At 41.3% G+C, this 27393-nt stretch overlaps 1 protein-coding gene across 12 annotated transcripts in view; it reads left to right on the top strand.

The window, feature by feature from the left end:
* RNF180 (ring finger protein 180) overlaps positions 1-27393 on the top strand; it is a 305707-nt gene that overhangs the window by 12027 nt on the left and 266287 nt on the right. For 2 of the 12 annotated variants that reach the window (XM_044932405.2, XM_044932406.2), the window contains exon 1: positions 10068-10318. The exons of 2 other annotated variants lie outside the window; for them this stretch is intronic. In XM_044932405.2, coding sequence (XP_044788340.2) covers positions 10196-10318 — 123 coding nt within the window. In that variant the 5' untranslated portion in view covers positions 10068-10195. Of the gene's footprint in view, positions 1-9839; positions 9995-10058; positions 10533-10907; positions 11076-27393 lie in introns of those variants that run through there. 8 more of the 12 variants (XM_044932399.2, XM_044932397.2, XM_044932395.2 and 5 more) reach the window with 8 other exon arrangements.

Genomic DNA, 27393 nt, shown 5'->3' with positions numbered 1-27393 from the left:
AGGTTTGACCTTTTGCAGGCAAGTAATACGCTGTCTGACAGACTGAGACCTTGCTGCTACCAAAGAGTAAGCTGGAGTGAGAAGTGTCACAATATTAAAAGGTTCTATTTGCTTGGATTCCTTTGGGAAGACAGTTCATATAAATCACAAATTTTTTCTCTCCTCTATCTTTTTATTCAGTCTAGTTCAGTCACTCAGTCATGTCTGACTCTTTGTAACCCCATGGACCGCAGCATGCCAGGCCTCCCTATCACGAACTCCCAGAGTTTACTCAAACTCATGTCCATTGAGTCGGTGATGCCATCCAACCATCTCATCCTCCGCCGTCCCCTTTTCCTCTCTCAACCTTTCCCGGCATCAGGGTCTTTTCAAATAAATCAGTTCTTCGAATTAGGTGGTCAAAGTATTGGAGTTTCAGCTTCAGCATCACTCCTTCCAATGAATATTCAGGACTGATTTCCTTTAGGATGGACTGGTTGGATCTCCTTTCTGTCCAAGGGACTCTCAAGAGTCTCCTCCAACACCACAGTTCAAAAGCATCAGTTCTTCGGTGTTCAGCGTTCTTTATAGTCCAATTCTCACATCCATACCTGACTATTGGAAAAACCATAGCTTTGACTAGATGGACATTTGTTGGCAAAGTAAAGTCTCTGGTTTTTAATATGCTGTCTAGGTTGGTTATAACTTTTCTTCCAATGAGCAAACATCTTTTAATTTCATGGCTGCAGTCACCATCTGCAGTGATTTTGGAGCCCCCAAAAATAAAGTCTGTCACTGTTTCCACTGTTTCCCCATCTATTTGCCATGAAGTGATGGGACTCGATGCCATGATCTTAGTTTTCTGAATGTTGAGTTTTAAGCCAACTTTTTCACTCTTCTCTTTCACTTTCATCAAGAGGCTCTTTAGTTTTTCTTCGCTTTCTGCTATAAGGGTGGTATCATCTGCATATCTGAGGTTACTAATTTTCTCCTGGCAAACTTGATTCCAGCTTGTGCTTCATCCAGCCCAATGTTTCTAATAATGTACTCTGTATATACATTGAATAAGCAGAGTGACAATATACACCCTTGATGTACTCCTTTCCCTATTTGGAACCAATCTGTTGTTCCATGTCCAGTTCTAACTGTTGCTTCCTGACCTGCATACAGATTTCTCCAGAGGCAGGTCAGGAGATCTGGTATTCCCCTCTCTTTCAGAATTTTCCACAGTTTGTTGTGATTCACATAATCAAAGGCTTTGGCATAGTCAATAAAGCAGAAATAAATATTTTTCTGGAACTCTCTTGATTTTTTGAATATCCAGCGGATGTTGGCAATTTGATCTCTGGTTCCTCTCCCTTTGCTAAAACCAGCTTGAACATCTGGAAGTCCATGGTTTACCTGCTGTTGAAGCCTTGCTTGGAGAATCTTGAGCATTACTTTCCTAGAGTGTGAGATGAGTGCAATTGTATGGTAGTTTGAGAATTCTTTGGCATTGCCTTTCTTAGGGATTGGAATGAAAACTGACCTTTTCCAGTGCTGTGGCCACTGCTGAGTTTTCCAAATTTGCTGGCATATTGAGTGCAGCCCTTTCACAGCATTATCTTTTAGGATTGGAAATATCTCAACTGGAATTCCATAACCTCCACTAGCTTTGTTCGCAGTGATGCTTCCTAAGGCCCACTTGACTTCACATTCCAGGATGTCTGGCTCTAGGTGAGTGATCACACCATCATGGTTATCTGTGACATGAAGATGTTTTTTTTTTGTATAGTTCTTCTGTGTGTATTTGCCACCTATTCTTAATATCTTCTGCTTCTGTTAGGTCCATACCATTTCTGTTCTTTATTGTGCCCATCTTTGCATGAAATGTTCCTTTGGTATCTCTAATATTCTTGAAGATATCTGTAGTCTTTCCCACTCTACTGTCTTCCTCTATTTCTTTGCATTTATCACTGAGGAAGGCTTTCTTATCTCTCCTTGTTATTCTTTGGAATTCTGCATCCAGATGGATATATCTTTCCTTTTCTCCTTTGCCTTTTGCTTCTCTTCTTTTCACAGCTACTTGTACTTCTTTTGATTACTCCCTGCTGCTGCTGCTAAGTCGCTTCAGTCGTCTCCGACTCTGTGCAATCCCATAGACGGCAGCCCACCAGGCTCCTCCATCCATGGGATTTTCCAGGCAAGAGTACTAGACTGGGCTGCCATTGCCTTCTCTTTATTACTCCCTAAAAAATAACAATTGTCTTCACAGCCAATTTCATTGAAATGATTAATCCAAACAACTAACATTTGGAATGAGTCCCATAACAACATTTGTAAATGGAATGTGTATGTAACCTCTTTGACTAGTAATATTCTCAATGTTAGATAAATTAACTGATTGTACAAAATTTCTTTGAATCATTAACTTAGAAAAGATAACTCTAACGGAAGGGACAGCCAACTCAAATTCATTGGGAAATTACTTCAATAATCTGAAAGGAACTACTTAAATGAAAAGCTAGTGTTAAAATATGTGTGAGTGTGCTTAGTCACTTAGTCATATCCAACTCTTTGTGACAGCATGGACTGCACCCACTCAGTTCCTCTGTCCATGGAATTTTCCATGTAAGAATACTGGAGTGGGTAGCCATTTCCTTCTCCAAGAGATCTTCCTGACCCAGGGATTGAACCTGTGTCTCCTGCATTGTGGGCAGATTCTTTACCATCTGAGTCACCAGAAAAGTTAAAATGTGTATTTGAGCTTCAGCATAAGAAGCATCAGAAGAGAAGAGAAAGATAAAAGAGAAAGGGAAATATATAGCCAACTGAATGCAGAGTTCCAGAGAACAGCAAGGAGAGATAAGAAAGCCTTCTTAAGTGAACAATGCAAAGAAATAGAGGAAAACAATAGAATGGGAAAGACTAGAGATTTATTCAAGAAAATTAGATACCTAGGGAACATTTCATACAAAAATGAGCACAATGAAGGATAGAAACAGCAAGGACCTAACAGGAGCAGAAGAAATTAAGAAGAGGTGGCGAGAATACACAGAAGAACTATCCAAAAGAAGCTCTTAATGACCGACCGGCATGACCATGATGTTGTGGTCATTTATCTGGATCCAGGCATTCTGGAGTGTGAAATTAAGTGGGCTTTAGAAACTTACTACAAACAAAGCTAGTGGAGGTAATGGATTTCCAAGTGAGCTATTTAAAATGCTAAAAGATGATGCTGTTTAAGTGTTGCACTCAATATATCAGCAAATTTGGAAAACTCAGCAGTGGCCACAGGACTGGAAGAGGTCAGTTTTCATTCCAATCCCTAAGAAAGGCAATCCCAAAGAATGCTCAAACTACTGCACAATTGCACTCATCTCACATGTTAGCAAAGTAATGTTCAAAATTCTCCAAGCCAGGCTCCAACAATATGTGAACTGTGAACTTCCAGATGTTCAAGCTGGATTTAGAAAAGGCAGAGGAATCAGAGATCAAATTGCCAACATCCATTGGATATTCAAAAAAGCAAGAGAATTCCAGAAAAAACATCTATTTCTGCTTTACCGACTATGCCAAAGCCTTTGACTGTGTGGATCACAATAAACTGTGGAAAATTCTTCAAGAGATGGGAATACCAGACTACCTGACCTGCCTCTTGAGAAATCTGTATGCAGGTCAGGAAACAACAGTTAGAACTGGACATGGAACAACAGACTGGTTCCAAATAGGAAAAGGAGTACATCAAGGCTGTATATTGTCACTCTGCTTATTTAACTTGTATGCAGAGTACATCATGAGAAATGCTGGGCTGGATGAAGCACAAGCTGGAATCAAAATTGCTGGGAGAAATATCAATAACCTCAGATATGCAGATGACACCACCCTTATGGCAGAAAACAAAGAAGAACTAAAGAGCCTCTTGATGAAAGTAGAAGTAGAGAGTGAAAAAGTTGGCTTAAAATTCAACATTCAGAAAACTAAGATCATGGCATCTGGTCCCATCACTCCATGGCAAATAGATGGGGAAACAATGGAAATAGTGGCTGACTTTATTTTGGGGGGCTCCAAAATCACTGCAGATGGTGACTGCAGCCATGAAATAAAAAGACGCTCACTCCTTGGAAGAAAAGTTATGGCCAACCTAGACAGCATATTAAAAAGCAGAGACATTACTTTACCAACAAAGGTCCATCTCATCAAGGCTATGGTTTTTCCAATAGTCATGTATGGATGTGAGAGTTGGACTGTGAAGAAAGCTGAGCACCGAAGAATTGATGCTTTTGAACTGTGGTGTTGGAGAAGACTCTTGAGAGTCCCTTGGACTGCAAGGAGATAAAATCAGTCCCTCCTAAAGGAAATCAGTCCTGAATATCCATTGGAAGGAGTGATGCTGAAGCTGAAACTCCAATACTTTGGCCCCCTGATACGAAGAGCTGACTCATTGGAAAAGACCCTGATGCTGGGAAAGATTGAGGGCAGGAGAAGGGGACAAGAGAAGATGAGATGGTTGGATGGCATCACCGACTCAATGGACATGAGTTTGAGTGAACTCCCGGAGTTGGTGATGGACAGGGAGGCCTGGCGTGCTGCAGTCCTTGAGGTCGCAAAGAGTCAGACATGACTGAGCGACTGAACTGAACTGAATATTTGTATAATTTATTATATAGCCATATTACATATACTTATAACTAATAATAATAAACCAGTAAACTCCTGCACTTCACTGCTATCACTTACTAATCTCTAGAAACACTGCCCTTCTCAATGACTCTAGCACTAATCTCATAACTTGACTAGTGCAGGAACATTCAGAGACATACAGATTACTTTACTTTTCTGGTCTTATTGCATCTCTGCCCAATCTGGCCCCAAGAATTGACATTTCTACCATTCTTTTATGACTCTTTCTTTCCTTTAATCCTTCTCCTTTAGTCATGTTCACTTTCCCAACCCAGAACCTCACATAAATTACATTATTGCACATCATTTGTTTTTCTTCCTGGGGTGCTAAACATCCCACAGAAACTACATACAGATTTCTACCATCATTCAAGGCTCAGCTGGGGTTTCTCTGAGGTTCAGTAATCTTTAACTCTGTGTTTGATGAACTACACTCATCACTTATAATGTACATCTTTTATTTCTGTCTGCCCAAATATCCATTTCTGTGTTCTGATAACAGCACATGACATTCCTTTGAGGAACTATGCCTTTCCCACTTTCAGTCTATGTGGTCTGAGTAAGGAGATTGATTCCCCCCAACAACACATCCCAACACACACACACACAGAGTTTTATGGGTGAACAAATAGTAGTCAATTGGCCAATCTGCTTGTTATCTCCTTCTAGCCACAGTAATTAATGGGGATGGGCATGCAATCCAGGTCTTTATGTGCTAAGTCACTTCAGTTGTCTCTGACTCTTTTTGACCCTATGAACTGTAGCCCGCTAGTCTCCTCTGTCTATGGGATTCTCCATATATATATATATATATATATATATATATATATATATATATTCTCCAATCCAGGTCTATATACTAAGACTCAGTTCCAGAATCTTGCTGCAACTCTTGGGAAAGAAGTGTTCCTTTTCCACCATGTTTGCTAACTTTGTAACTGCTAACAGTTACAGTTGAATTTAATCCTAGCATCCCTGGTGGCCAATCTTGTTATGATATAGACTGTTCTTGTCTAAAAATAAAGCCAACACAGAACCAAAAATAGAGGCCAAAGATGGAGATATTCTGCCCATAGAATCATTTGATCAGTTAGATCCAAATGTGTATGCTCAGTTGTTCATTCGTGTCTTACTCTTTGTGACCCCATATACGCAGTAGCCTGCAGGCTCCTCTGTCCATGGGATTCTCCAGGCAAGAATACTGGAATGGATTGCCATTTCCTCCTCCAGAGGATATTCTCCAACCAGGGATTGAATGTGAATCTCTTGCGTCTACTGCAGGCAAATTCTCTACCACTGAGCCCCATGGGAATCCCAGAGGTACATAAAACTATAATAGACTTATTCTTATGAAATACTGAATATTTCCCCAGGGCCAACTAGAGTTGGATTTCTGTCATTTCACTGAAATGAGTCCTAACTAATTATTACTCTACAGAAACTATTTTCTTAAATGTTGTCAATAATAATAACAACTGGTATTTATTATTAACTATGTGCCAGATATTTTAAGCACTTTAATGGGTAAAAGCAGAAAAATCTCCTACTTCTATAATCTTATTATCTTCCACTTAGAGATGAAGAAACTAAGACACAGAAAGAAAGAAATTTTTCCTAAGGTTTTATGATTATAAGCAGTAGAGTTGGGAATCAAGCCAGGGCACTATAACTCCTGAGCCCCACATCTGAGCTATTATGTTGCCTAATGGGTCAGCTAACCCAGTCAAACTCCTTAGACTCTGCTACATTTGACACTATCAGTTTTCTTCACACTCTCATGGAAAGCAAAGGCTTTTAGACTAGGTCGAGTCTACCAGGATAATCCAGGATAGCCTCCATATTTGCAGTCATAACTCTGTATCAGCAAAGTCTCTTTTACTGTGAAATGCAAGGCTTCAGGGATAGGATGTGGATTTTCTCTGGTGGCCGTTCCAACCAAGTTGTCTTGGGTGTAACCTTCATCTGTCTCCTCTAACAGACCCCTTACCTCACCTCTTGTAGTGGTGGGGCAAGTTTTTCAATTGTTTTCTGAGAAAGAATGCATGAAAAGAATGCTTAAAACTTTGCATACTGAAAATGTCTTTTTTTAATAACCTTAATTAACTTCTGGATTGGAAATAACTTTCTCTCAGAATTTCTCTTTACTTATGCTTCTTCAAAAATTCCAATGCCATTCTGATTTCTGAATCTCTGTAAATGATCTCTTTTTTTCCTCCCTCAGTTCAGTTCAGTTCAGTTCAGTCACTCAGTCATGTCCGACTCTTTGCGACCCCATGAATCGCAGCACGCCAGGCCTCCCTGTCCATCACCAACTCCCGGAGTTCACTCAGACTCACGTCCATCAAGTCAGTGATGCCATCCAGCCATCTCATCCTCTGTCGTCCCCTTCTCCTCCTGCCCCCAATCCCTCCCAGCATCAGAGTCTTTTCCAACGAGTCAACTCTTCCCATGAGGTGGCCAAAGTACTGGAGTTTCAGCTTTAGCATCATTTCTTCCAAAGAAATCCCAGGGCTGATCTCCTTCCGAATGGACTGGTTGGATCTCCTTGCAGTCCAAGGGACTCTCAAGAGTCTTCTCCAACACCACACTTCAAAAGCATCAATTCTTTGGCGCTCAGCCTTCTTCACAGTCCAACTCTCACATCCATACATGACCACTGGAAAAACCATAGCCTTGACTACACGGACCTTTGTTGGCAAAGTAATGTCTCTGCTTTTGAATATGCTATCTAGGTTGGTCATAACTTTCCTTCCAAGGAGTAAGCATCTTTTAATTTCATGGCTGCAGTCACCATCTGCAGTGATTTTGGAGCCCCCCAAAATAAAGTCTGACACTGTTTTCACTGTTTCCCCATCTATTTCCCATGAAGTGGTGGGACTGGATGCCATGATCTTTGTTTTCTGAATGTTGAGCCTTAAGCCAACTTTTTCACTCTCCTCTTTGACTTTCATCAAGAGGCTTTTTAGTTCCTCTTCACTTTCTGCCATAAGGGTGGTGTCATCTGCATATCTGAGGTTATTGATATTTCTCCCTACAGTCTTGAATCCAGCTTGTGTTTCTTCCAGTCCAGCGTTTCTCATGATGTACTCTGCATACAAGTTAAATAAGCAGAGTGACAATATACAGCCTTGACGTACTCCTTTTCCTATTTGGAACCAGTCTGTTGTTCCATGTCCAGTTCTAACTGTTGCTTCCTGACCTGCATACAGATTTCTCAAGAGGCAGGTCAGGTAGTCTGGTACTCCCATCTCTTGAAGAATTTTCCACAGTTTATTGTGATCCACACAGTCAAAGGCTTTGGCATAGTCAAGAAAGCAGAAATAGATGTTTTTTCTGGAACTCTCTTGCTTTTTCCATGATCCAGCGGATGTTGGCAATTTGATCTCTGATTCCTCTGCCTTTTCTAAATCCAGCTTGAACATCAGGAAGTTCACGGTTCACATATTGCTGAAGCCTGGCTTGGAGAATTTTGAGCATTACTTTACTAGAATGTGAGATGAGTGCAATTGTGCGGTAGTTTGAGCATTCTTTGGCATTGCCTTTCTTTGGGATTGGAATGAAAACTGACCTTTTCCAGCCCTGTGGCACTGTGGAGTTTTCCAAATTTGCTGGCAGATTGAGTGCAGCACTTTTACAGCATCATCTTTCAGGATTTGAAATAGCTCACCTGGAATTCCATCACCTCCACTAGCTTTGTTCCTAGTGATGCTTTCTAAGGCCCACTTGACTTCACATTCCAGGATGTCTGGCTCTAGATGAGTGATCACACCATCGTGATTATCTGGGTTGTGAAGATCTTTTTTGTACAGTTCTGTGTATTCTTGCCACCTCTTCTTAATATCTTCTGCTTCTGTTAGGTCCATACCATTTCTGTCCTTTATTGAGCCCATCTTTGCATGAAATGTTCCCTTGGTATCTCTTTTCCTCCCTGGAACCTATTAAAATCTTTTCCCAGAAACATGTCCTTTGAAATTTCATAATAGTACACTTTGACATAGGTAATTTTTATTCATTATTCTGAGAACTTTTGTCCTATTGCCTCTCAGTGCTAAAAACTATTGTCCTGATTTTCTTCAAAAATTATTTCTTTTGTTTGCCTTATTTCTATAAGATATCTGACCTTTCCTTGCTTAATTGCTTTGCTTAGAACCTGTAGTACAATGTCCAATAAAAGTAGCAAGAGTGGACATATTTTTTCCTATCCTTGATCTTATGTGAAATTATTCATTCTTTTACCAGTGATTATGATGTTAGCTTCCTTTTTTTTTTTTAATTTTAAAAATCAGATTGTGGATGTCCTTTATCAGATTGAGGGTGTTCTCTTCCTACCTAGTTGAGTGTTTTTAGTCATGAAAAAGAGCTAGGTTTTGTCAAGTGCTTTTTCTTCAACTATTGAGATGATCCTGTGGTTTTTGTCCCTTTTTTTAAAAAGAAAGTGTATTACATCCATAATTCATTTTATGCTAAACCAACCTTGCACTTACTAGCCAAATCCCTCTTGCTCATGTTGTAAAATGCTTTTTCTATGTTGCTGGATTTGGTTTGCTAGGTTTTTTGTTGTGGATTTCTGTATTAATATTCGAAAGATCTGTAGTTTACTTTTCCTATCATGTTTTTGTGTGGTTTTGTTGTTGATTATCGGAGAAGGCAATGGCACCCCACTCCAGCACTCTTGCCTGGAAAATCCCATGGACGAAGGAGCTTGATGCGCTGCAGTCCATGGGGTCGCTAAGGGTCATTTCATTTCATCAGAGTTTCACTTGGGAAGTCACTGCATATTGTGTAAGTCAGTAGAAAGAATGTGCTTGCCTACGCAGAAGTAGGAGATGCGGGTTCCATCCCTGAGTTGGGAAAATCCCCTGGAGAAGAAAATGGCAACCCACCCACTCCAGTATTCTTGCCTGAAATTGTAGCCTGGCAGGCTACAGTCCAAGGGGTCGCAAAGAGATGAATGGGATTGAGCATGCAGGAAATTCTTAGAACAAGACTCTAAAGAAACCACTTGGGCAAATGGCGATTTCTGTATCTAGAAGAGAAAGCTGTACAGTCTTTTGAGGTCCTCCCACTCAGCTTCCTTCCCCTTCCTGAAGCAACCTAATAAAACTTGCTTTTTTATATTCCAAACCTTACTTACAGTCTTTTGATCATCTATTTTCATTGCTCTGAATCCAGAGTTCACAACCCGCTGACAAGTCCACCCTTACTCCAAGCGAGTCCTCCAACTCCCTGACTAAGCACTTTTGATTTACCTCTTGTCACCAACTCACCTACCAGCTGTAATTCATCAAGAAAGGAATCAAAAACCCTTTGGTAGTTAATCCCAGGTGTACTCGGACGGAACCTTCGGCATAAGGTAAGCAACTAGGACAGTGACATCAGAAGGGAAAAGTAAACTCAGAGTGGCGGTGCCTTAGAGTCTAGGTGTGGAGAAGCATCTGGGGATATGAGTGGATCTCAGCAGGTAATGAGCCCAGCAGGTGGGCTCGGAGCTCCGAACTGTGGGTGAGGCCGCGGCAGAAGCAGGCACGGCAACTTCTGATGCTCTGGTAAAGGGATGACCAGAAAGCCCAACTTTCCCACGGTGCCGCCGGACGGGCGCAGCTGGCGCTCCTCGCCAGGCTGCTCGGGGTCAGGACGGGGCGCCGCCCACGCGCCGCTCGGGCCGGAACCCGCCGAGGTGGGTGCGCCGAGCCGGAGGCAGCGGGGAGCGCTGGGGCGCCGATACCGAGGCCGTGGGCTCCGGGCCGCCGGCGCAGCTCGAGCGCTTTCCGCGGGGTTTGGCTCCTGTCGCTTCCCGTCTCGCCGAACCGGCATCGCCGCCGCGGGAGCCGCCGCCGAGAGTCCTCAGAACCGGGCTGCGGGCGGCCGGGCGCCCCGGGAAGCGGACGCAGGTGAGGGTCGGCGGTTGGGAGCCCGGCGGGGCGCGGCCGCCCGAGGGACCGGCGTCGGCCCGACAGGGCGCGGCCCTGCCCTGCCCTGCCCGGCCGCGGCGGCTCGGGCCCCGGGCTCGCGCCGGGCGGACGCGCCGCGGGCTGGGCTGCGCTGGCCCGGCCGCCTCCCGCCCCGGCCTCAGGTGATGCGGCGGCGGTTTAACTTTCGCACCTGAGGCTCCCGGGGCGGCGGCGGCGGCCTCGGGGCGCGAGCCGGCGGGAGGGCGGAATTACACGGGGTCTGGAAGCGCGAGCCGGGCGGCGCCGGGGGCATGCGGGGAGGGCCGCGGGGCCGGCGCGGGCCGCCCTCCAGGTGGGAGTTGGGGAACCGCGTGCGGTTTCCTCTGAGCTCGTGGGGAGAGTCGCACACACCCCCCTTCCACGGCCCGTTCCCTTCGCCCACATCCACTTTCTTTTGTCTGGTCCATTCCGGTATCGGCGTCTCAGCTGCTTTTGTTGCAGCCTCAGGTCCGGAGGGTTCAGACTTGTTGTCAGAGGTCGTGGGTAAGCTCTGAAATGCAGTGGGGCGGAGGTGGGGGGAGAGGGTCCCTAGGATGGAGAAGATTTGTCATTAGTGTCCTAATTAGCACTAACATGTCACCGCGTTCTTTTCGAGATAGGACGTACTCAGTATTTTTGTAGCATCGAATAGTTTTAAGTGTACACAGGAAAGCATTCATTAGTAATTTCAAAGGAGCATTGTGTGGGCAGGTTACTATTAAATTACCCATTTTATAGACCAGCCAGCTGAGGCACCCACGAGGAAAAGAGATTACATCAAAAACAAGCCGTCAGCCCTTGTGGGAACTGGGGTTAGAACTTGTCTGAGAGTTGTTCTCAGTACATTCAACCTCAAACAAAATTTAGCGCTGAGAGCCCCTCTAATTCACATATTTTTATTTATTCATTAATTACCAAAACCTTTCTTAAAAATAGACTTGAGTTCTTTCATATTCCTAAAGTAGTACCCCTAAAAGTGATACTTAAATGACCAGAGTCATTCCATTTTTTGAATAGGATCACTGGAATCGTAGTAAGGATGAATTTTTTTTTTTTCTTTCCTCTGTCAAACTATTAATTTCCTATGTGAATCCACTGGGAGCTCAGTTGTACCTAGTGATTAACATAGCAGAGACCCGAAATGTTTATTTAGTGGATAAGTGGAATGGTAGTATGCTTGAGCAGTAAGTTTTCTTTTCTCCTACAAAAGAATTAAACATTTAGAAGAATAATTATTTTAATAATTTCAATGAAAATTAACTTGTAATCAGGTGCATATTATGTTGGCCTTTCTCTCCAGTGCTGTCAACAATGCACCCCTTTCCCTGCTTTTAACTGATTTTGCCAACAGATCTTTTATTGCCCCATTTTTCTTCCTCTGTTACATTTGTATGTTTGGTTTTTCAAAGTGAAGATTTTTTTTCTTCTAAAATTCAAAGAAAGTAGTCTTAAAAAAAAAAAAACCAAGCTTTTTTTCTCTTTAATGAAATAGACTTAACTAGGCTTTTATGGGTATATCTGAGGATAGACACCTGCTTCTTTAATTAGTAATTCCTGTATGTCAAGCAGGAGTTCCTCTAGGCAAGTATCCAACGAATTAATAATAATATATCCCTGTAATATTTTATGAGACATCTACCTCATATAATGCCTTTTTATCAACAGAATAAAGCTAAAAAAAATCAGTTAAATTTTGCTAACTACATAGCACATTTTAGGGCACAGTTCGCCCAGACTTAATTAGTGACTCATGGAATAAACACTAACAATTCTCTTTCTCTTGCACCATCTTCGCTCAGCAACTGGAAAGAAAAAGAACTGTAATCTATCTTTTCTCTCAGAAGGGATATTTAGAGAATTAATGAAGTAATGTCTGGAGAATATTTTAATCTCCTTGGAATAAAGCTGCTTTGTGACTTCAAAGTGTGACTATAGGGTCATGAAACACTGCCACTGCCCCTCAAATGCTGTCATTTATGTTTTTAGAATGGTCATTCCAGGTAGTTACTTTAGGAGGCTAGATGTTTATTCAAAAAGTGCTGCTGCTATTTAGTTATTTTAAATATTTGAAAAATTTAGTCAATTTTACAAACGACATAAAAATATTTTAGAATCTTTTATAAGTACTTGTTTTTTGTTTGTATTTTTGTAATCCAAAACTATGTAGCTCAGTTTGAACATCTTTTATTTGCTAAACTTGGCAGAATGATTTCTGCATGGTTGCAAAACTCAGCCCTGCCCTCAAGATTTTACTGCACTTAAGGATATTTAAACAGTTATCATGAAGGCTATGAAGACAACTGTGAAAGGTGTTTTAAAAATCGTTTTAATGAATGGCAGCATTATTAGAAAGTGTTTGTAACCTTCTCAGAGTGACTACTCTGTAACGGACACTGCTTGCTTGTAGGCTTGTATACATTTGTAATGCGATGGTGGTGTAGTCACTAAGCCGCATCCCGGGGAGCGGACAAGGATATCTGTTTCATGTTTAACATGAATTTTTTTTTCTCACTTTGGAAGGTTCATATTTCATTTTTAAGGTCTCATCAAAATTCCCTGCATCAGAACAGCTCCAATAAGTAGGCAGTCCCCAGTAAAATGGCGACATAAAAATACCCATATTAAAAACATCTTCTTTTGGCCCTAGTATGCAATAATGTGTACAAAAATGTTATATTAACCAAATAATATTATATTAATCAAACTAAGTGTCTGGTACAGTTAACATTAACCATGTAATTAACAAGGTGTTTTATTGTTTTCCTTGATTTAAGAAAATGAGGAAATTAAATTAAAGATTGGTAAGTCTTTTAAAAGACTTACCAATCTTACCAGCTTAGAAAATTAGAGATATTGAATTATTTTTTCTTAATAAATTTCTCTGTAGCAAGCAGAAATATTAGAAATTATTCTGTTAATGATGGAGCTACCTTTAAGTTCTGTAATCTCTTTCCCTGATTAGTTCACTGATAGTCTGACAGGTGGAAACCTTGGAAACAAGCAGTAGGTCATTAGCAGAGATTTTAACAGCAACTTCAAAACATCGTTCATAAAATTGCTGAGATAAGAATGAGGCTTATTCTGATTGACAATTTCCTGGCCTATTCAGAAAACTGTTAATTTTTTTTTCCCCCCAAGGGGCCAGAGTTGAAATACAAACACCAATTTAGACAGCATGAAATGAATAGTATATATATAAGTGGGCTCTTCTGTGATCCCATGGACTGTAGCCCACCTGGCTCTGTCCATGGCATTTTCCAGGCAGGAATACTGGAGTGGGCTGGCATTTCCTTCTCCAGTGGATCTTCCCAGCCCAGGGATCAAACCCGCATCTCCTGCATTGGCAGGCAGACTTTTACTCTGAGTCACCGAGGAAGCCCACTAGTCTCCTGAAAGATATATAAATTATAGAATTAGTATTTTTGTGTAGCTTCACTTGTCTGACTTAGAACTAGCTAAGGCTATAGAGTCCTAAATAAAGCTTGCTGTGCTCTAGGCTGCCATTTTACTTTTTGCTCACCCAACAACCATAACATTTCCCGTTTAGTGTTTTGTTTTATATTATTTTCCTTACTCAAGATGCCCATTTCTCTCCACTCTACTTGCTAATGCTATCTAAATTCTCCCTGTGCTTTAGGACCCAGCTGGAATACTTTTTTTCCAGAAACCCTTCCCTGACTCCCTAGTTCTTATTTTTTAGTTCACCATGTCTGTTTGTTAATTACTCCTTGTTTTTTTATTATTTCTTTTATTTTGGCCTTGAATTTGTTTTTCTTTAATTTTTATTACAGTTGCTTTACATGCTATGTTAGTTTCTGTTGTACAGCAAAGTGAATCAGTTCTACATATATCTCCTCTTTTTTAGATTCTTTCCATCACCAGGAAAGAATCTTTCCAGGTCATTACAGAGTATCGAGAGTTCCCAATACAGTAGATTCCTATTATCTATTTTATGTACAGTAGGGTGTATATGTCAATCCCAGTCTCTCAATTTATCCCCCCCCACCAGTTTTCCCCCTTGGTATCTAGAAGTTTGTTTTCCACATCTGTGACTCTTTTTCTGTTTCATAAAAAAATTTGTTTGTACCTTTTTTTTTTTTTTTTTTTTAAAGATTCCACATATAAGTGATAGCACATGATACTTGTCTTTGTCTTTGACTTCACTCAGTATGACAGTCTCTGGGTCCATCCATGTCACTGCAAATGGCATTATTTCATTCTGGTTTTTTTGGGGTTTTTTTTTTTTTTGAGTGTATCAAAGTTTTACTCATTGAAACCAAAAAAGGTTTTTTGTTAATTTTTATTGGAGTGTAGTTACTTTACAATGTTGTGTTAGTTTCTGCTGTGCAGCAAACTGAATCAGTTATACATATATCCCCTCTGTTTTTTAGGTTTCCTTCCCATTTAGGTCGCCACAGAGCATTGAGTAGAGTTCCTTGTGCTACATAGTAGGTTCTCATTAGTTTTCTGTTTTCTGCATTGTAGTGTATATATGTCAGTCCCAATCTCCCAATTCATCCCACCCCCATTTCCTCCTTTGGTATTCATAATTTGTTCTCTGCATCTGTGTCTCTATTTCTGTTTTGCAGATAAGTTCATCTGTACCATTTTTGTAGAGTCCACATATGTGTGTTAACATACTATGTTTGTTTTTCTCTTTCTGACTTCTCTCGTATGACAGTCTCTGCTGCTGCTGCCGCTGAGTCACTTCAGTCGTGTCTGACTCTGTGCGACCCCATAGATGGCAGCCCACCAGGCTCCCCCATCCCTGGGATTCTCTAGGCAAGAACACTGGAGTGGGTTGCCTTGTCCTTCTCCAATGCATGAAAGTGAAAAGTGAAAGTGAAGTAGCTCAGTCGCGTCCGACTTCTCGCGACCCAGTGGACTGCAGCCTACCAGGCTCCTCCATCCATGGGATTTTCCAGGCAAGAGTACTGGAGTGGGGTGCCATCGCCTTCTCCGCCATGTCTCTGTAAATGGCACTATCTTGTTCATTTTTATGTCTGAGTGGTATTCCATTGTATATAGGTACCACAGCTTCTTTATGCATTCACCCTTTGATGGACATCTAGGTTGCTTCCATGTCCTGGCTGTAGTAAATAGTGCTACAACGTATATTGGGGTACATGTATTTTTTCAGGTTATCGTTTTCTCCGGATATATGCCCAGGAGTGGGATTGAATTTGTTTTCCACCTAGGTTTTTTTTTTTTTTTTTTTTTTAACTTTCCCCTCAAAGGTACAAGTGTGTGTTAGTCGCTCAGTTGTGTCTGACTCTTCGCAATCCCATCGACCGTAGCTCGCCAGGCTCCTCCATCCAAGGGATTCTCCAGGCAAGAATACTAAGAATACTGGAGTGGGTTGCCATTTCCTTCTCCAGGGGACCTTCCTGATCCAGGGATCGAACCCTGGTCTATCACATTGCAGGCAGATTCTTTACTATCTGAGCTACCAGGGAACAGGTCATATATTCAGTATATATTTTCCTCAATCATGTACAGCACCTGTAATGCTGGATACTAGCTGGAAATATTAAGCTTGTAAGGTTAGATCTACAAAAAAGCATTCTGCTTAGAGACAGGGTAAAATATCTTCATGCTTTATAATTGTGTCAGTCAGTGTTCCGGTAGAAAATATGTAGCAAGCTCAAAATGGAGTGATTTTAAAAGTGTGCCTGGGGTAAAATAAACCAACAATGGATGGTGAAGCATCTCAGGACTAACAGTAATGAGAACCATTATCATCCCTAGGCCTAAAGGAGTGAGAGAAGAGGATCATGACTAAAACCCAGAGAGGGTAGCTATATGGGGGAGGCTGCCTGGCTAGACCTCTGGCCTTTCTGAGATTGAGAGGCATGGAGAAGTAAATACCCCTCTTCACTCCTTACCAGCCCTCTGATTTCCAGGTGGTGCTTCCCACTGGCAAATTTTGCTGGGAGGCAGAAGGTGGGAGGGGGAGAGGGAGTATTCTTGCAGGTCAAAAGTCAGCCTCCTGGGAATTAGCGCACAGTAGACTAGGTGAAAAATACCTCTGGAGTGTGGATGAGAGAGGACAAAGGATATCCAGTGCTGGAATCACATCATCTGGAGTGGGTGTTTTCATTACAGTTACATAAGCCTTTTTGTGCTTTCTCTATTTCATAAAAGACAAGCATGTTTGTTTCTAGCCTAATACAGTTTTATGATTGATGTGTGATTTATGACACTTTTATGATGGATGTGTTTCATAAGAACCACTGTCCCTCTTTTATGGTTTAGCTAATGTATTGTTATGCATGTTTTCTCATGAGAGAAAACATTTCTCATCTGTGAGAAATGAAACAATGAAAATCCGTTTCATTTTTTCTTATTTTGTGTTTTGCTTGTACAGTAGCCAGGTGGGAGACATAGAGCTGTCTACGTAGCCACTGGGAAAACTGCCCTTTCACGATGCTAATCACGTGATTGGTCTGAATTAGTGGTGGTTGCTCATTTTTCTTTTGTGCCATTTTTGTAGATGAGTGGTTGTCAGTCTTGGTGTATGTGAGTCTCACTGCAGATACTCTGATTCAAACAGGTTTAAGATAAATCTTGAACATCTGTTCTTTTAAAAAGGCTTCATATATTTCAGGTGCACAAATATGAGAATCACTCACACAGGTAGTCATTTTGGTCATAGATTCCCCCACACTTTAATGTATATGTAGCACTCCTTAGTATAATAATTAAGCCTCCAATAGAAAGCCACTTCTAGTTTATGTACTCTTCAAAACAAATGTTTTTGATTTTTTCACATTGAGAAGTTTTCATGATATAAGATGCAAAACGTGACTTCCATATTATTAAAGCAAATAAGTTTAAATTTTTTAAATAGATATAAAAACATTTAAATATTAACATACAGTATAGAAAATAGTATAATAAACACCCATGTTCCCACCATGTAACCTTATAAAGTGTTAAAATTTTATTTTTTTCAGATTTTTTTAAGAAAAACATACAGGTAAAATTTAAGCCCCCTTAGATACCTTTCTGGAGAAGGCGATGGCACCCCACTCCAGTACTCTTGCCTGGAAAATCCCATGGGCAGAGGAGCCTGGTAGGCTGCAGTCCATGGGGTCGCACAGAGTCCACACGACTGAAGTGACTTAGCAGTAGCAGCAGCAGATACCTTTCTAGAGGTTGCTGCTGCTGCTGCTAAGCCACTTCAGTCATGTCCGACTCTGTGCGACCCCATAGACGGCAGCCCACCAGGCTCCCCCGTCCCTGGGGTTCTCCAGGCAAGAACACTGGAGTGGGTTGCCATTTCCTTCTCCAATGCATGAAAGTGAAAAGTCAAAGTGAAGTCGCTCAGTCGTGTCCGACTCTTAGCGACCCCATGGACTGCAGACTCTTAGCGACCCCATGGACTGCAGCCTACCAGGCTCCTCCATCCATGGGATTTTCCAGGCAAGAGTACTGGAGTGGGGTGCTATTGCCTTCTTTACCATTATCCTAAACTTGGTATTTATCATTCCTTTACTGATACATGTGTATGTAGCTTTTATACTTTTGCTACATATTCACGTATCAGTAAAGAAACTATAACATGGTTGCACATGCTTTTTTGTTTTGTTTTGTTTTGTAGCTGTTCAGAATGTAGGATAAATAAGTGCATCAAATTTCTGGAAACATTTAAAGAAGGCAAGCTAAACCATGCATACATACTTCAGGAGATTCTAAGGACATCACTGAATGGGAAGACAGAAGAAAACTAATGTAGCATGGCTGTTTCAGGATTATAAACCAAATCTTCATCTTAGTACAGCATCTAAGTATCATTGAATTCTAGGGAGATCCATGCTGAAGGACTATTTTGAACAGCTATCTGCAGATACATTTGCTGCCAGACAGTGGTAAATTTGTAGGACAGGAGAATAAATGATAGCAAATTGGGTACATTGGGTACATTATCTAGATCCCATAATTACAAAAAGCAGGGAGTAAGCAAAGGCAAATCAAACGTAAAAGTAAAATACACTAAAATTCATGTGGTTGGATAGAAGTGTATGCAGTTTTTTGAGGACTCTATTAATTTATCTGGCCCTGATTTATTTTTAGAATGACTCAAGAAGAGTATTTCTGATGTCACCCAAAAGCTGATCAAGACAATGTAGATCCTGAAACTTAGAGCTTCCATACCTTACCCTCTGCTTTTCTTACTGTAGTCAGCTCAGATACTAGCGGATAGGCGAGGGCAGCCAATGATTTCATTGATTCCTCTGTTCTAGTAAATGACTTTCTAGAGAGCACTTACCCCCATCCCGACTTTGAACTCTCTGTAAGGGCTTCAGTCTTCCTCATTCCTCTTGTCCTTCAAAATGTCAAGAGTCTAGAAAATAGGAACTTCTTCCTCATAAAATGATAGACATACTTTGGGAAGTTAGTTTACTCTCTAGGCCTTCGTTTCCTCATTTATGAAACAATTAACAATCCCTATATCACAGGAATGTCCTGATGGTTACAGGAGCTAGTGCTATTTAATAATCACTGTATTCAAGAGTAGTAGTTAGTATTTAAAATAATTCCAACCCCTTGAATTTGTGTTTTATATGTAGAGATTTTAGTTTAAAAAATATAGAGAGTATGCCACTTTCTGTCCCATTGCTGATTGAAAAGAGAAAAGTACTATTTTCTGATAGATACCTTCATAAAGAAAATTATAAATAATCTGAATATCTCCAATGAGATATAAGATATGTCATCAAACCACATAAGGTGTCATGAAGCTCAGATCGTATTCTAAAATGAAGCTTCTAAAAAGTCAACCTCTGTGACAGCTTTATGAGGCTGAGACCAGCTTCCTCCAATGGTGTTTGCTAAATTTACCCTGGTGATGCCAGTAAGTTGTGCCCTGACTTCAAGCAGAGTTAGGAAAGAATGACTTTTTTTGGTCTGCCTATTCTTGCTTACTTATTCACTCATTCATTCAACTGATCAGTGCTTAGCACTGTTATAAACTGCTAAGGATTTTGCATCTCAGCAAGGAAGACAAACATGTAGTAAAAAAGTAGTTAAAAGCATGATGAATGTTCTAAAGGAGAATTAGGAAGGTTGTTGGGGGAAGATGGGGTTGTGATGAGTTGGACACGACTTAGTAACTAACACTAACACACTGGGTGAAAATAATAGATCAAGGATGACCCACTCTCCTTTCTCCTCTAGAAAGTGGCATTTTAGCTGAGACTTGAAGGATATGGTTCTATTCCCTAGATACTAGAGGCAAGCTTCCCAGAGATCCAGAGTTAGGAGCAGGAGGAGTGAACCAGTGAAGTGGAGGAGTGGAAGGAAGCCTGGACTGCTGGTATGTAGAGTAGATGGGCTGAGCACTGGCAGCAGCCTGACGAGCCACTCATTTCAGTTCAGTTGCTCAGCCGTGTCTGACTCTTTATGACCCCATAGACTGCAGCATGCCAGGCTTCCCTGTCCTTCACCATCTCCTGGAGCTTGGTCAAACTCATGTCCATTGAGTAGGTGTTGTCATCCAACAATCTCGTCCTCTGTTGTCCCCTTCTCCTCCCACCTTCAATCTTTCCCAGCATCAGGGTCTTTTCAGATGAGCCAGTTCTTCACACCAGGTGGCCAAAGTACTGGAGTTTCAGCTTCAGCATCAGTCCTTCTAATGAATATTCAGGACTGATTTCCTTTACGATTGACAGGTTTGATCTTATAGTCCAGGGGACTCTCAAGAGTCTTCTCCAATACCACAGTTCAAAACCATCAATTCTTGGGCTCTCAGCTTTCTTTATAATCCGACTTTTACATCCATACATGACTACTGGAAAAACCATAGCTTTGACGAGATGGACCTTTGTTGGCAATACCCTACTCCAGTGCTCTTGCCTGGAAAATCCCATGGATGGAGGAGCCTGGTAGGCTGCAGTCCATGGGGTCGTGAAGAGTCAGACATGACTGAGCAACTTCCCTTTCACTTTTCACTTTCATGCATTGGAGAAGGAAATGGCAACCCACTCCAGTGTTCTTGCCTGGAGAATCCCAGGGACGGGGAAGCCTGGTTGGCTGCTGTTTATGGGTCACACAGAGTTGGACACGACTGAAGTGACTTAGCAGCAGCAGCAGCAGCTTTTTAGTATGCTATCTGTTCTATATTCTCCAATCACGCCACACACTCTCTCATTCCACATGCTTTTTTTTTTTTTTGATTAAAGGATAATTGCTTTACATAATTGGGGTTTCTGCCAAACATCATGCCTAGAAAATCCCATGGATGGAAGAGCCTGGAAGGCTGCAGTCCATGGGGTCGCTGAGGGTCGAACATGACTGAGCAACTTCACTTTCACTTTTCACTGTCATGCATTGGAGAAGGAAATGGCAACCCGCTCCAGTGTTCTTGCCTGGAGAATCCCAGGGACGGGGGAGACTGATGGGCTGCCGTCTATGGGTCACACAGAGTCGGACACAACTGAAGTGACTTAGCAGCAGCAGCAGCCAAACATCAACATGAATCAGCCATAGGTCCGCATGCTCATCTTACAGCATGATACAGATTCTTGTCCCATCTTGTTCTTTCCCTTGATTATGGGTAAAACTTTGGGACTGCTTCAACCAATAGAATATAGCAGAAGCAATTCTGTGTGACTTCTGAATCTAGATTATAAAAAAGCCATGCAATTCTGCCTCACTCATAGAGCACCCGGCTCTATGAACTCATCTGTCACTGTATAAGGAAGTACAAACTAGCTCATGTGACAAGACCACAGGGAAAGGTTATATGTAGGTGTCCTAGTCAACAGACAGGTCTGTGAATGGAGACCACACGGGGGAGTCTAGCTGTTGGCCATTGAGTCATTTCCAGCCTTTGAGTCTTCCCAGCTGAAATCCCAGACATCATAGGATTCAGAAAGCATTTTCTTCTGGGCTTGTCTGAAATTCTGACCCAAAGAATCTGTAAACACAATAAAATGATTGTCTTATGCCAAAAATAATAATAATAATAATAATAATAATATGCTGTCTGTTTGGTAATAGCTTTTCTTCCAAGGAGCAAGTGTCTTTTAATTTCATGGCTGCAGTCACCATCTGCAGTGATAATAAAGTCTGTCATTGTTTCCATTGTTTCCCCATCTATTTGCCATAAAGTGATGGGATGAAATGCCATGATCTTTGTTTTTTGAATATTGAGTTTTAAGCCAGCTTTTTCACTCTCCTTTTTCACTTTCATCAAGAGGCTCTTTAGTTCCTCTTCCCCTAGTTCCTCTTCCCTTTCTGCCATAGGGGTGGTGGTCATCTGCATATCTGAGGTTACTGATACTTCTCCCCGAAATCTTGATTGCAGCTTGTGCTTCATCCAGTCTGGCGTTTGACATGATGTACTCTGCATGTAAGTTAAATAAGCAGGGTGGCAATATACAGCCTTGACGTACTCCTTTCCCAATTTGGAACCAGTTCATTTGTCCAAGTCTGGTTATAACTGTTGCTTTTTGAACTGCATACTGATTTCTCAGGAGGCAGGTCAGGTGGTCTGGTATTCTCGTCTTTTGAAGAATTTTCCACAGTTTGTTGTGATCCACACAGTCAAAGGCTTTGGTGTAGTCAATAAACCAGAAGTAGATGTTCTTCTGGAAGTTTCTTGCTTTTTCTGTGATCCAGTGGATGTTGCCAATTTGATCTCTGGTTCCTCTGCCTTTTCTAAATCCAGTTTGAACACCTCGGAGTTCTTGGTTCAGGTTCTGTTGCAGCCTGGCTTGGAGAATTTTGAACATTACTTTGCTAGCGTATGAGATGAGTGCAATTGTGCGGTAGTTTGAGCATTCTTTGGCATTGCCTTTCATTGGGACTGGAGTGAAAACTGACCCTTTCCAGTCCTGTGGCCACTGCTGAGTTTTCCAAATTTGCTGGCATATTGAGTGCAGCACTTTCACAGCATCATCTTTCAGGATTTGAAATAGCTCAGCTGGAATTCCATCACCTCCACTAGCTTTGTTCGTAGTGATGCTTCCCAAGGCCCACTTGACTTCACACTCCAGGATATCTGATTCTAGGTGAATGATCACACCATCATAGTTATCTGGGTTAAGATCTTTTTTGTATAGTTCTATATGTTCTTGCCACCTCGGTTTAGTATATTCTGCTTCTGTTAGGTCCATAGAAGAAGATTGATGATTTGTTTGTTTTTTTTTTTTTCTACAAGGACTGTGCCTTCAAGGTGGAGAATAAAATGCTTCAGATTTTCAAAAAGTAAAACCTTGGTGACCAGAACCACAATTTTTGGCCTAGAATTTTTTAGGTGACACATTTGCTTATTGTTTATAGACTGTATGGGACAAAATATCTTCCTCTTCCTGTATCTCTTTCTTGGTCTCTTAGATTCTATCCTATTCCACCTTTTTGAAAGAGCTGGCAAAATATCTTTAGTCCTGGACCCATTTTAATCCTCCTTTCTCACTTTGCCCTTTCCCTTCTGGATTCTGATGTTTTCAGAACAAATCCTAAGGAACATGATTATTTTGTTCTGTTGTTTGCTCACTGATGTCCAACTCTTTGCAACCCCATGGACTGTAGCCCACAGGCTTCTCTGTCCATGGGATTTTCCATGCAAGAATACTAGAGTGGGTTTCTATTTCCTCCTCCAGGGGATCTTCCTGACCCAGGGATCACCCTTTCCACCTTTCTGAAAGACCTGGCAAGGATTCTTTTCTCCTCAATACATTTTCATCCTTCTTTCTCCCTTTGCTCTTTCCCTTCAGGGTTCTGGATGTTTTCAGAACAAACCATAAGGAACATGACCAGAACTCTGAGTAACAATGCCAAATAACTAGAATTAGAAGTTTTTCTTACAGTGCTTAACAGAGAGGAAGCACCTGGTTATGATAATCTGAAGAGCTATGCTGCAAATATTAGAACTTATCTAGAAATATTTGATTATGTTCTACATAAATGCATAGATGAGCTTGTAACAAGGTATTTAAAAGAGAGCTCAGAGCTAAAAAGAAGAAAGGTGGAGAGAGCTTGGCAAGTAGAAACATGACATAAAATCTACCCTTAGTGTTAGGGCGAGCTTGCGAGGCTTACTGATACAGTGGCTTGGGTTTTGATACTCATAGTTAAAGAGACCAAGGCCTTGGGTACAGATGAAGCAGGGAGTTGGGAATTGAGACCCCTGAGTAAAGTCAGGACTTGGAAAGGGCAGCATTGTCAATAGAATAGTAGATTATAATAATTTTTAAAAAATGATCCAGTGATACAGATAATGAGGAAGTCTATATTGGCATAGTCTCTGAGTAGATGATAGAGTATAGTCTCATCTGAAAGTTCTATTTATTCAGTTTTTAAAAAAATATTTTTATGAAAAATTTCAAGCATACACAAAAGTAGAGGACTGGTATAATGAATCATTATGTATCCATCAGCCAGCTTTAATAGTTACTCTTCCATTTTTGTTTCATTTTTCTGCGTTACATATGATTTGTTTCTGCATTATATAATTTTGCTTGTAAATAGTCAAAATTAGAATATTTATCTCTAGCCTGCTGCTGCTGCTGCTGCTGCTAAGTCACTTCAGTCATGTCCGACTCTGGCCTAAGGACCTTTAAAAAACAGAACAGTTTTCTATATTATGTACAATGAAGTTAACAGTTCTTTAGTATCATCTAATACCTAATTCATGTATAATTTTCCCTGGTTGTCTCAAAAATATTTTTCTTAAGAGTTGATTTATTTGAATTAAGAATCAAACAAGGTCTATGCATTGCATTTGATGGATGTCTTAAATCTCTTAAGTTTCTCCTCTCTCTTTTAAAATTAATTTGCTGATAAAGCCAAGTTGTAGAATTAACCACATCCTGTACTGGGCTAGTTTTAAAGCCTCATAATGTCATTTCAACTACTGCACAATTTCACTCATCTCACACGCTAGCAAAGTAATGCTCAAAATTCTCCAAGCCAGACTTCAACAGTAAGTTAACCGTGAACTTCCAGATGTTCAAGCTGGATTCAGAGGAACTGAGATCAAATTGCCAACATCTGTTGGATCATTGAAAAAGCAAGGGAGTTCCAGAAAAACATCTGCTTTATTGACTACACCAAAGCCTTTGACTGTGTGGATGTAGCAAACTAGAAAATTCTTCAAGAGATAGGAATACCAGACCACCTTACCTGCCTCCTGAGAAATCTGTATGCAGGTCAAGAAGCAACTGTTAGAACCGGACATGGAACCGGACTGGTTCCAAATTGGGAAAAGAGTATGTCAAGGCTGTATATTGACACCCTGCTTATTTACCTTATATGAAAAGTGCATCATGAGAAATGCTGGGCTGGATGAAGCACAAACTGAAATCAGGTTTGCTGGGAGAAATATCAGTAACCTCAGATATGCAGATGATACCACCCTTATGGCAGAAAGCAAAGAAGAACTAAAGAGCCTCTTGATGAAAGTGAGAGAGGAGAGTGAAAAAGTTAGCTTAAAGCTCAGCATTCAGAAAACTATGATCATGTCATCCAGTCCCATCACTTCATGGCAAATAGGTGGGGAAACAATAGAAACAGGGAGAGACTTCATTATTTTGGGCTCCAAAATCACTGCAGATGGTGACTGCAGCCGTAGAAAAGCTATGACCAACCTAGGCAGCATATTAAAAAACAGAGACTTTACTTTGCCAACAAAGGTCCATCTAGTCAATGCTGTGGTTTTTCCAGTAGTCATGTATGGATATAAGAGTTGGACTATAAAGAAAGCTGAGCACCAAAGAATTGATGCTTTTGAACTGTGGTGTTGAAGAAGACTCTTGAGAGTCCTTTGGACTGCAGTGAGATCCAACCAGTCAATCCTAAAGGAAATCAGTCCTGAATATTCATTGCAAGTGTTGCAGGAAGAAGGACCCCTTCCAGGGCCCAAAACTGGACTCTTAGACAAGACACTTGGAAATGAATTGTCCAAGGAGACACATGTGCTGACAGAGCAAGAGACTTTATTGGGAAAGGGCACCCGGGTGAAGAGCAGTAAGGTAAGGGAACCCAGGAGAATTGCTCTGCCACGTGGCTCACAATGTCAGGTTTTATGGTGATGGGATTAGTTTCCGGGCGGTCTTTGACCAATCATTCTAATTCAGGGTTTTTCCTTGTGGCGCACGCATCACTCAGTCAAGATAAATGCTAGGGAGAGGGATTCTGGGAAGTGGACGGACACACAGTGTCTCCTTTAGACCTTTCCCGAACTCTTCCTGTTGGTGGTGGCTTATTAGTTCCGTATTCCTTATCAGGATCTCCTGTCATAAAACAACTCATGCAAATGGTTACTATAGTACCTGGCCAGGGTAGGTGGTTTCAATCAGTGTGCTTCCCCTAACAGAAGGACTGATGCTGAAACTCCAATTCTTTGGCCGCCTGATACGAAGAACTGACTAATTGGAGAAGACCCTGAGTCTAGGAAAGATTGAAGGTGGGAGGAGAAGGGGACAACAGAGGATGAGATAATTCAATGGCATCACCGACTCAATGGACAAGAGTTTGAGCAAGCTTCAGGAGTTGGTGATGGACAGGGAAGCCTGGTGTGCTGCAGTCCATGAGGTACAAAGACTTGGACATGACTGAGTGTCATTAAACACATTCATCTATTCATATAGTAAATAAAGTGGTTCTTAGATTTAATTGTTTGATTCAGTTCAGGCCATTATGGTTATTATTTTAAGAATACTTTAGAGATGGTGCTAAATACTTCCGATTACATTTTATCAGGAGGCACAAAATGTTTGGTGGTTGGTATAATGTGAATTGTATCCCCTCCAACTTCATATATTGAAGAGTTAATTCCCAGTAAGTCCCTCAGGGTGTGACTGTATTTGGATATAAGGCCTTTAAAGTGTGAATAAGTTGGAATGAGGCTGTTTGGCTAGACTCAATCCTATCTGACTGCTGTCCTTGTTTTGTTGTTCAGTCACTCAGTAGTGTCTGACTCAGACCCCATGGACTGCAGCACGCCAGTCATCCCAGTCCTTCACTATCTCCTGGAGTTTGCTCAGACTCATGTCCATTGAGTGTCCTCATAAGTAGAGGAAATTTGGGCTTGCAAAAAGACCCCAGGATATGTGCCTACAGAAGAAAGGTCTTGGGGGGATGCATGAGAAGGCAGCCATCTAAAACCCAAAGAGAGAGCCTTCAGAGAAACCAACCCTGATGGCCCCTTGATCTTAGGCTTCTAGTTCCAGAACTGTGAAGAAAAAAAAAAATCTGTTGTTAAAGCCACCCAGTCGGTAGTATGTTGTTATGTTAACCCTAGCTAACCAGTATAGTTGTTCTATTTTCAGTGATGTTAAGATTGATCTTTGAGTTCAGGTGGTAACAGCCCTGAGTCACTCAGTCATGTCTGACTCTTTGCGACCCCATAGACTGTAGCCCACCAGGCTTCTCTCTCCACCAGCTTCTCCAGGCAAGAATACTGGAGTGGGTTGCCATTCCCTACTGCAGGGATCTTCCTGCAGAAGATCTCAGGTCTCCTGCATAGCAGGCAGATTCTTTACCATCTGAGCCAACAGGGAAGCCCAGCCTTATACGTACATTATGAAATGCTCTTCCCTTTTCCCTAATTTTTTTAGAAGTAGCCATTGATTTCTTCCCCTAAATCCATCATTTCATTAGGAGTTGAAAATGGTGATTATATTAATCATCCTACGTTTATTAGCCTGATCTGTAAAGGATTTTTCCTAGTTGATTATCCAGAAATGGTCTATAGATTCTTTTCCCATATTTATTCATTTTTAATTCTGACATCCTTCAAATCACCTGAGAATCCTTAACTTCACATTTTAGTTCTTGGATTTATACTAATAGGGTGAGCCAAGGAGCCCCAAAC

The sequence above is a fragment of the Bubalus bubalis genome, chromosome 19, assembly GCF_019923935.1.
Source record: "Bubalus bubalis isolate 160015118507 breed Murrah chromosome 19, NDDB_SH_1, whole genome shotgun sequence".
Lineage (NCBI taxonomy): Eukaryota > Metazoa > Chordata > Mammalia > Artiodactyla > Bovidae > Bubalus > Bubalus bubalis.
The sequence above is the reverse complement of the archived record's forward strand: the minus strand, read 5'-3'. Positions and strand labels throughout refer to the sequence as shown.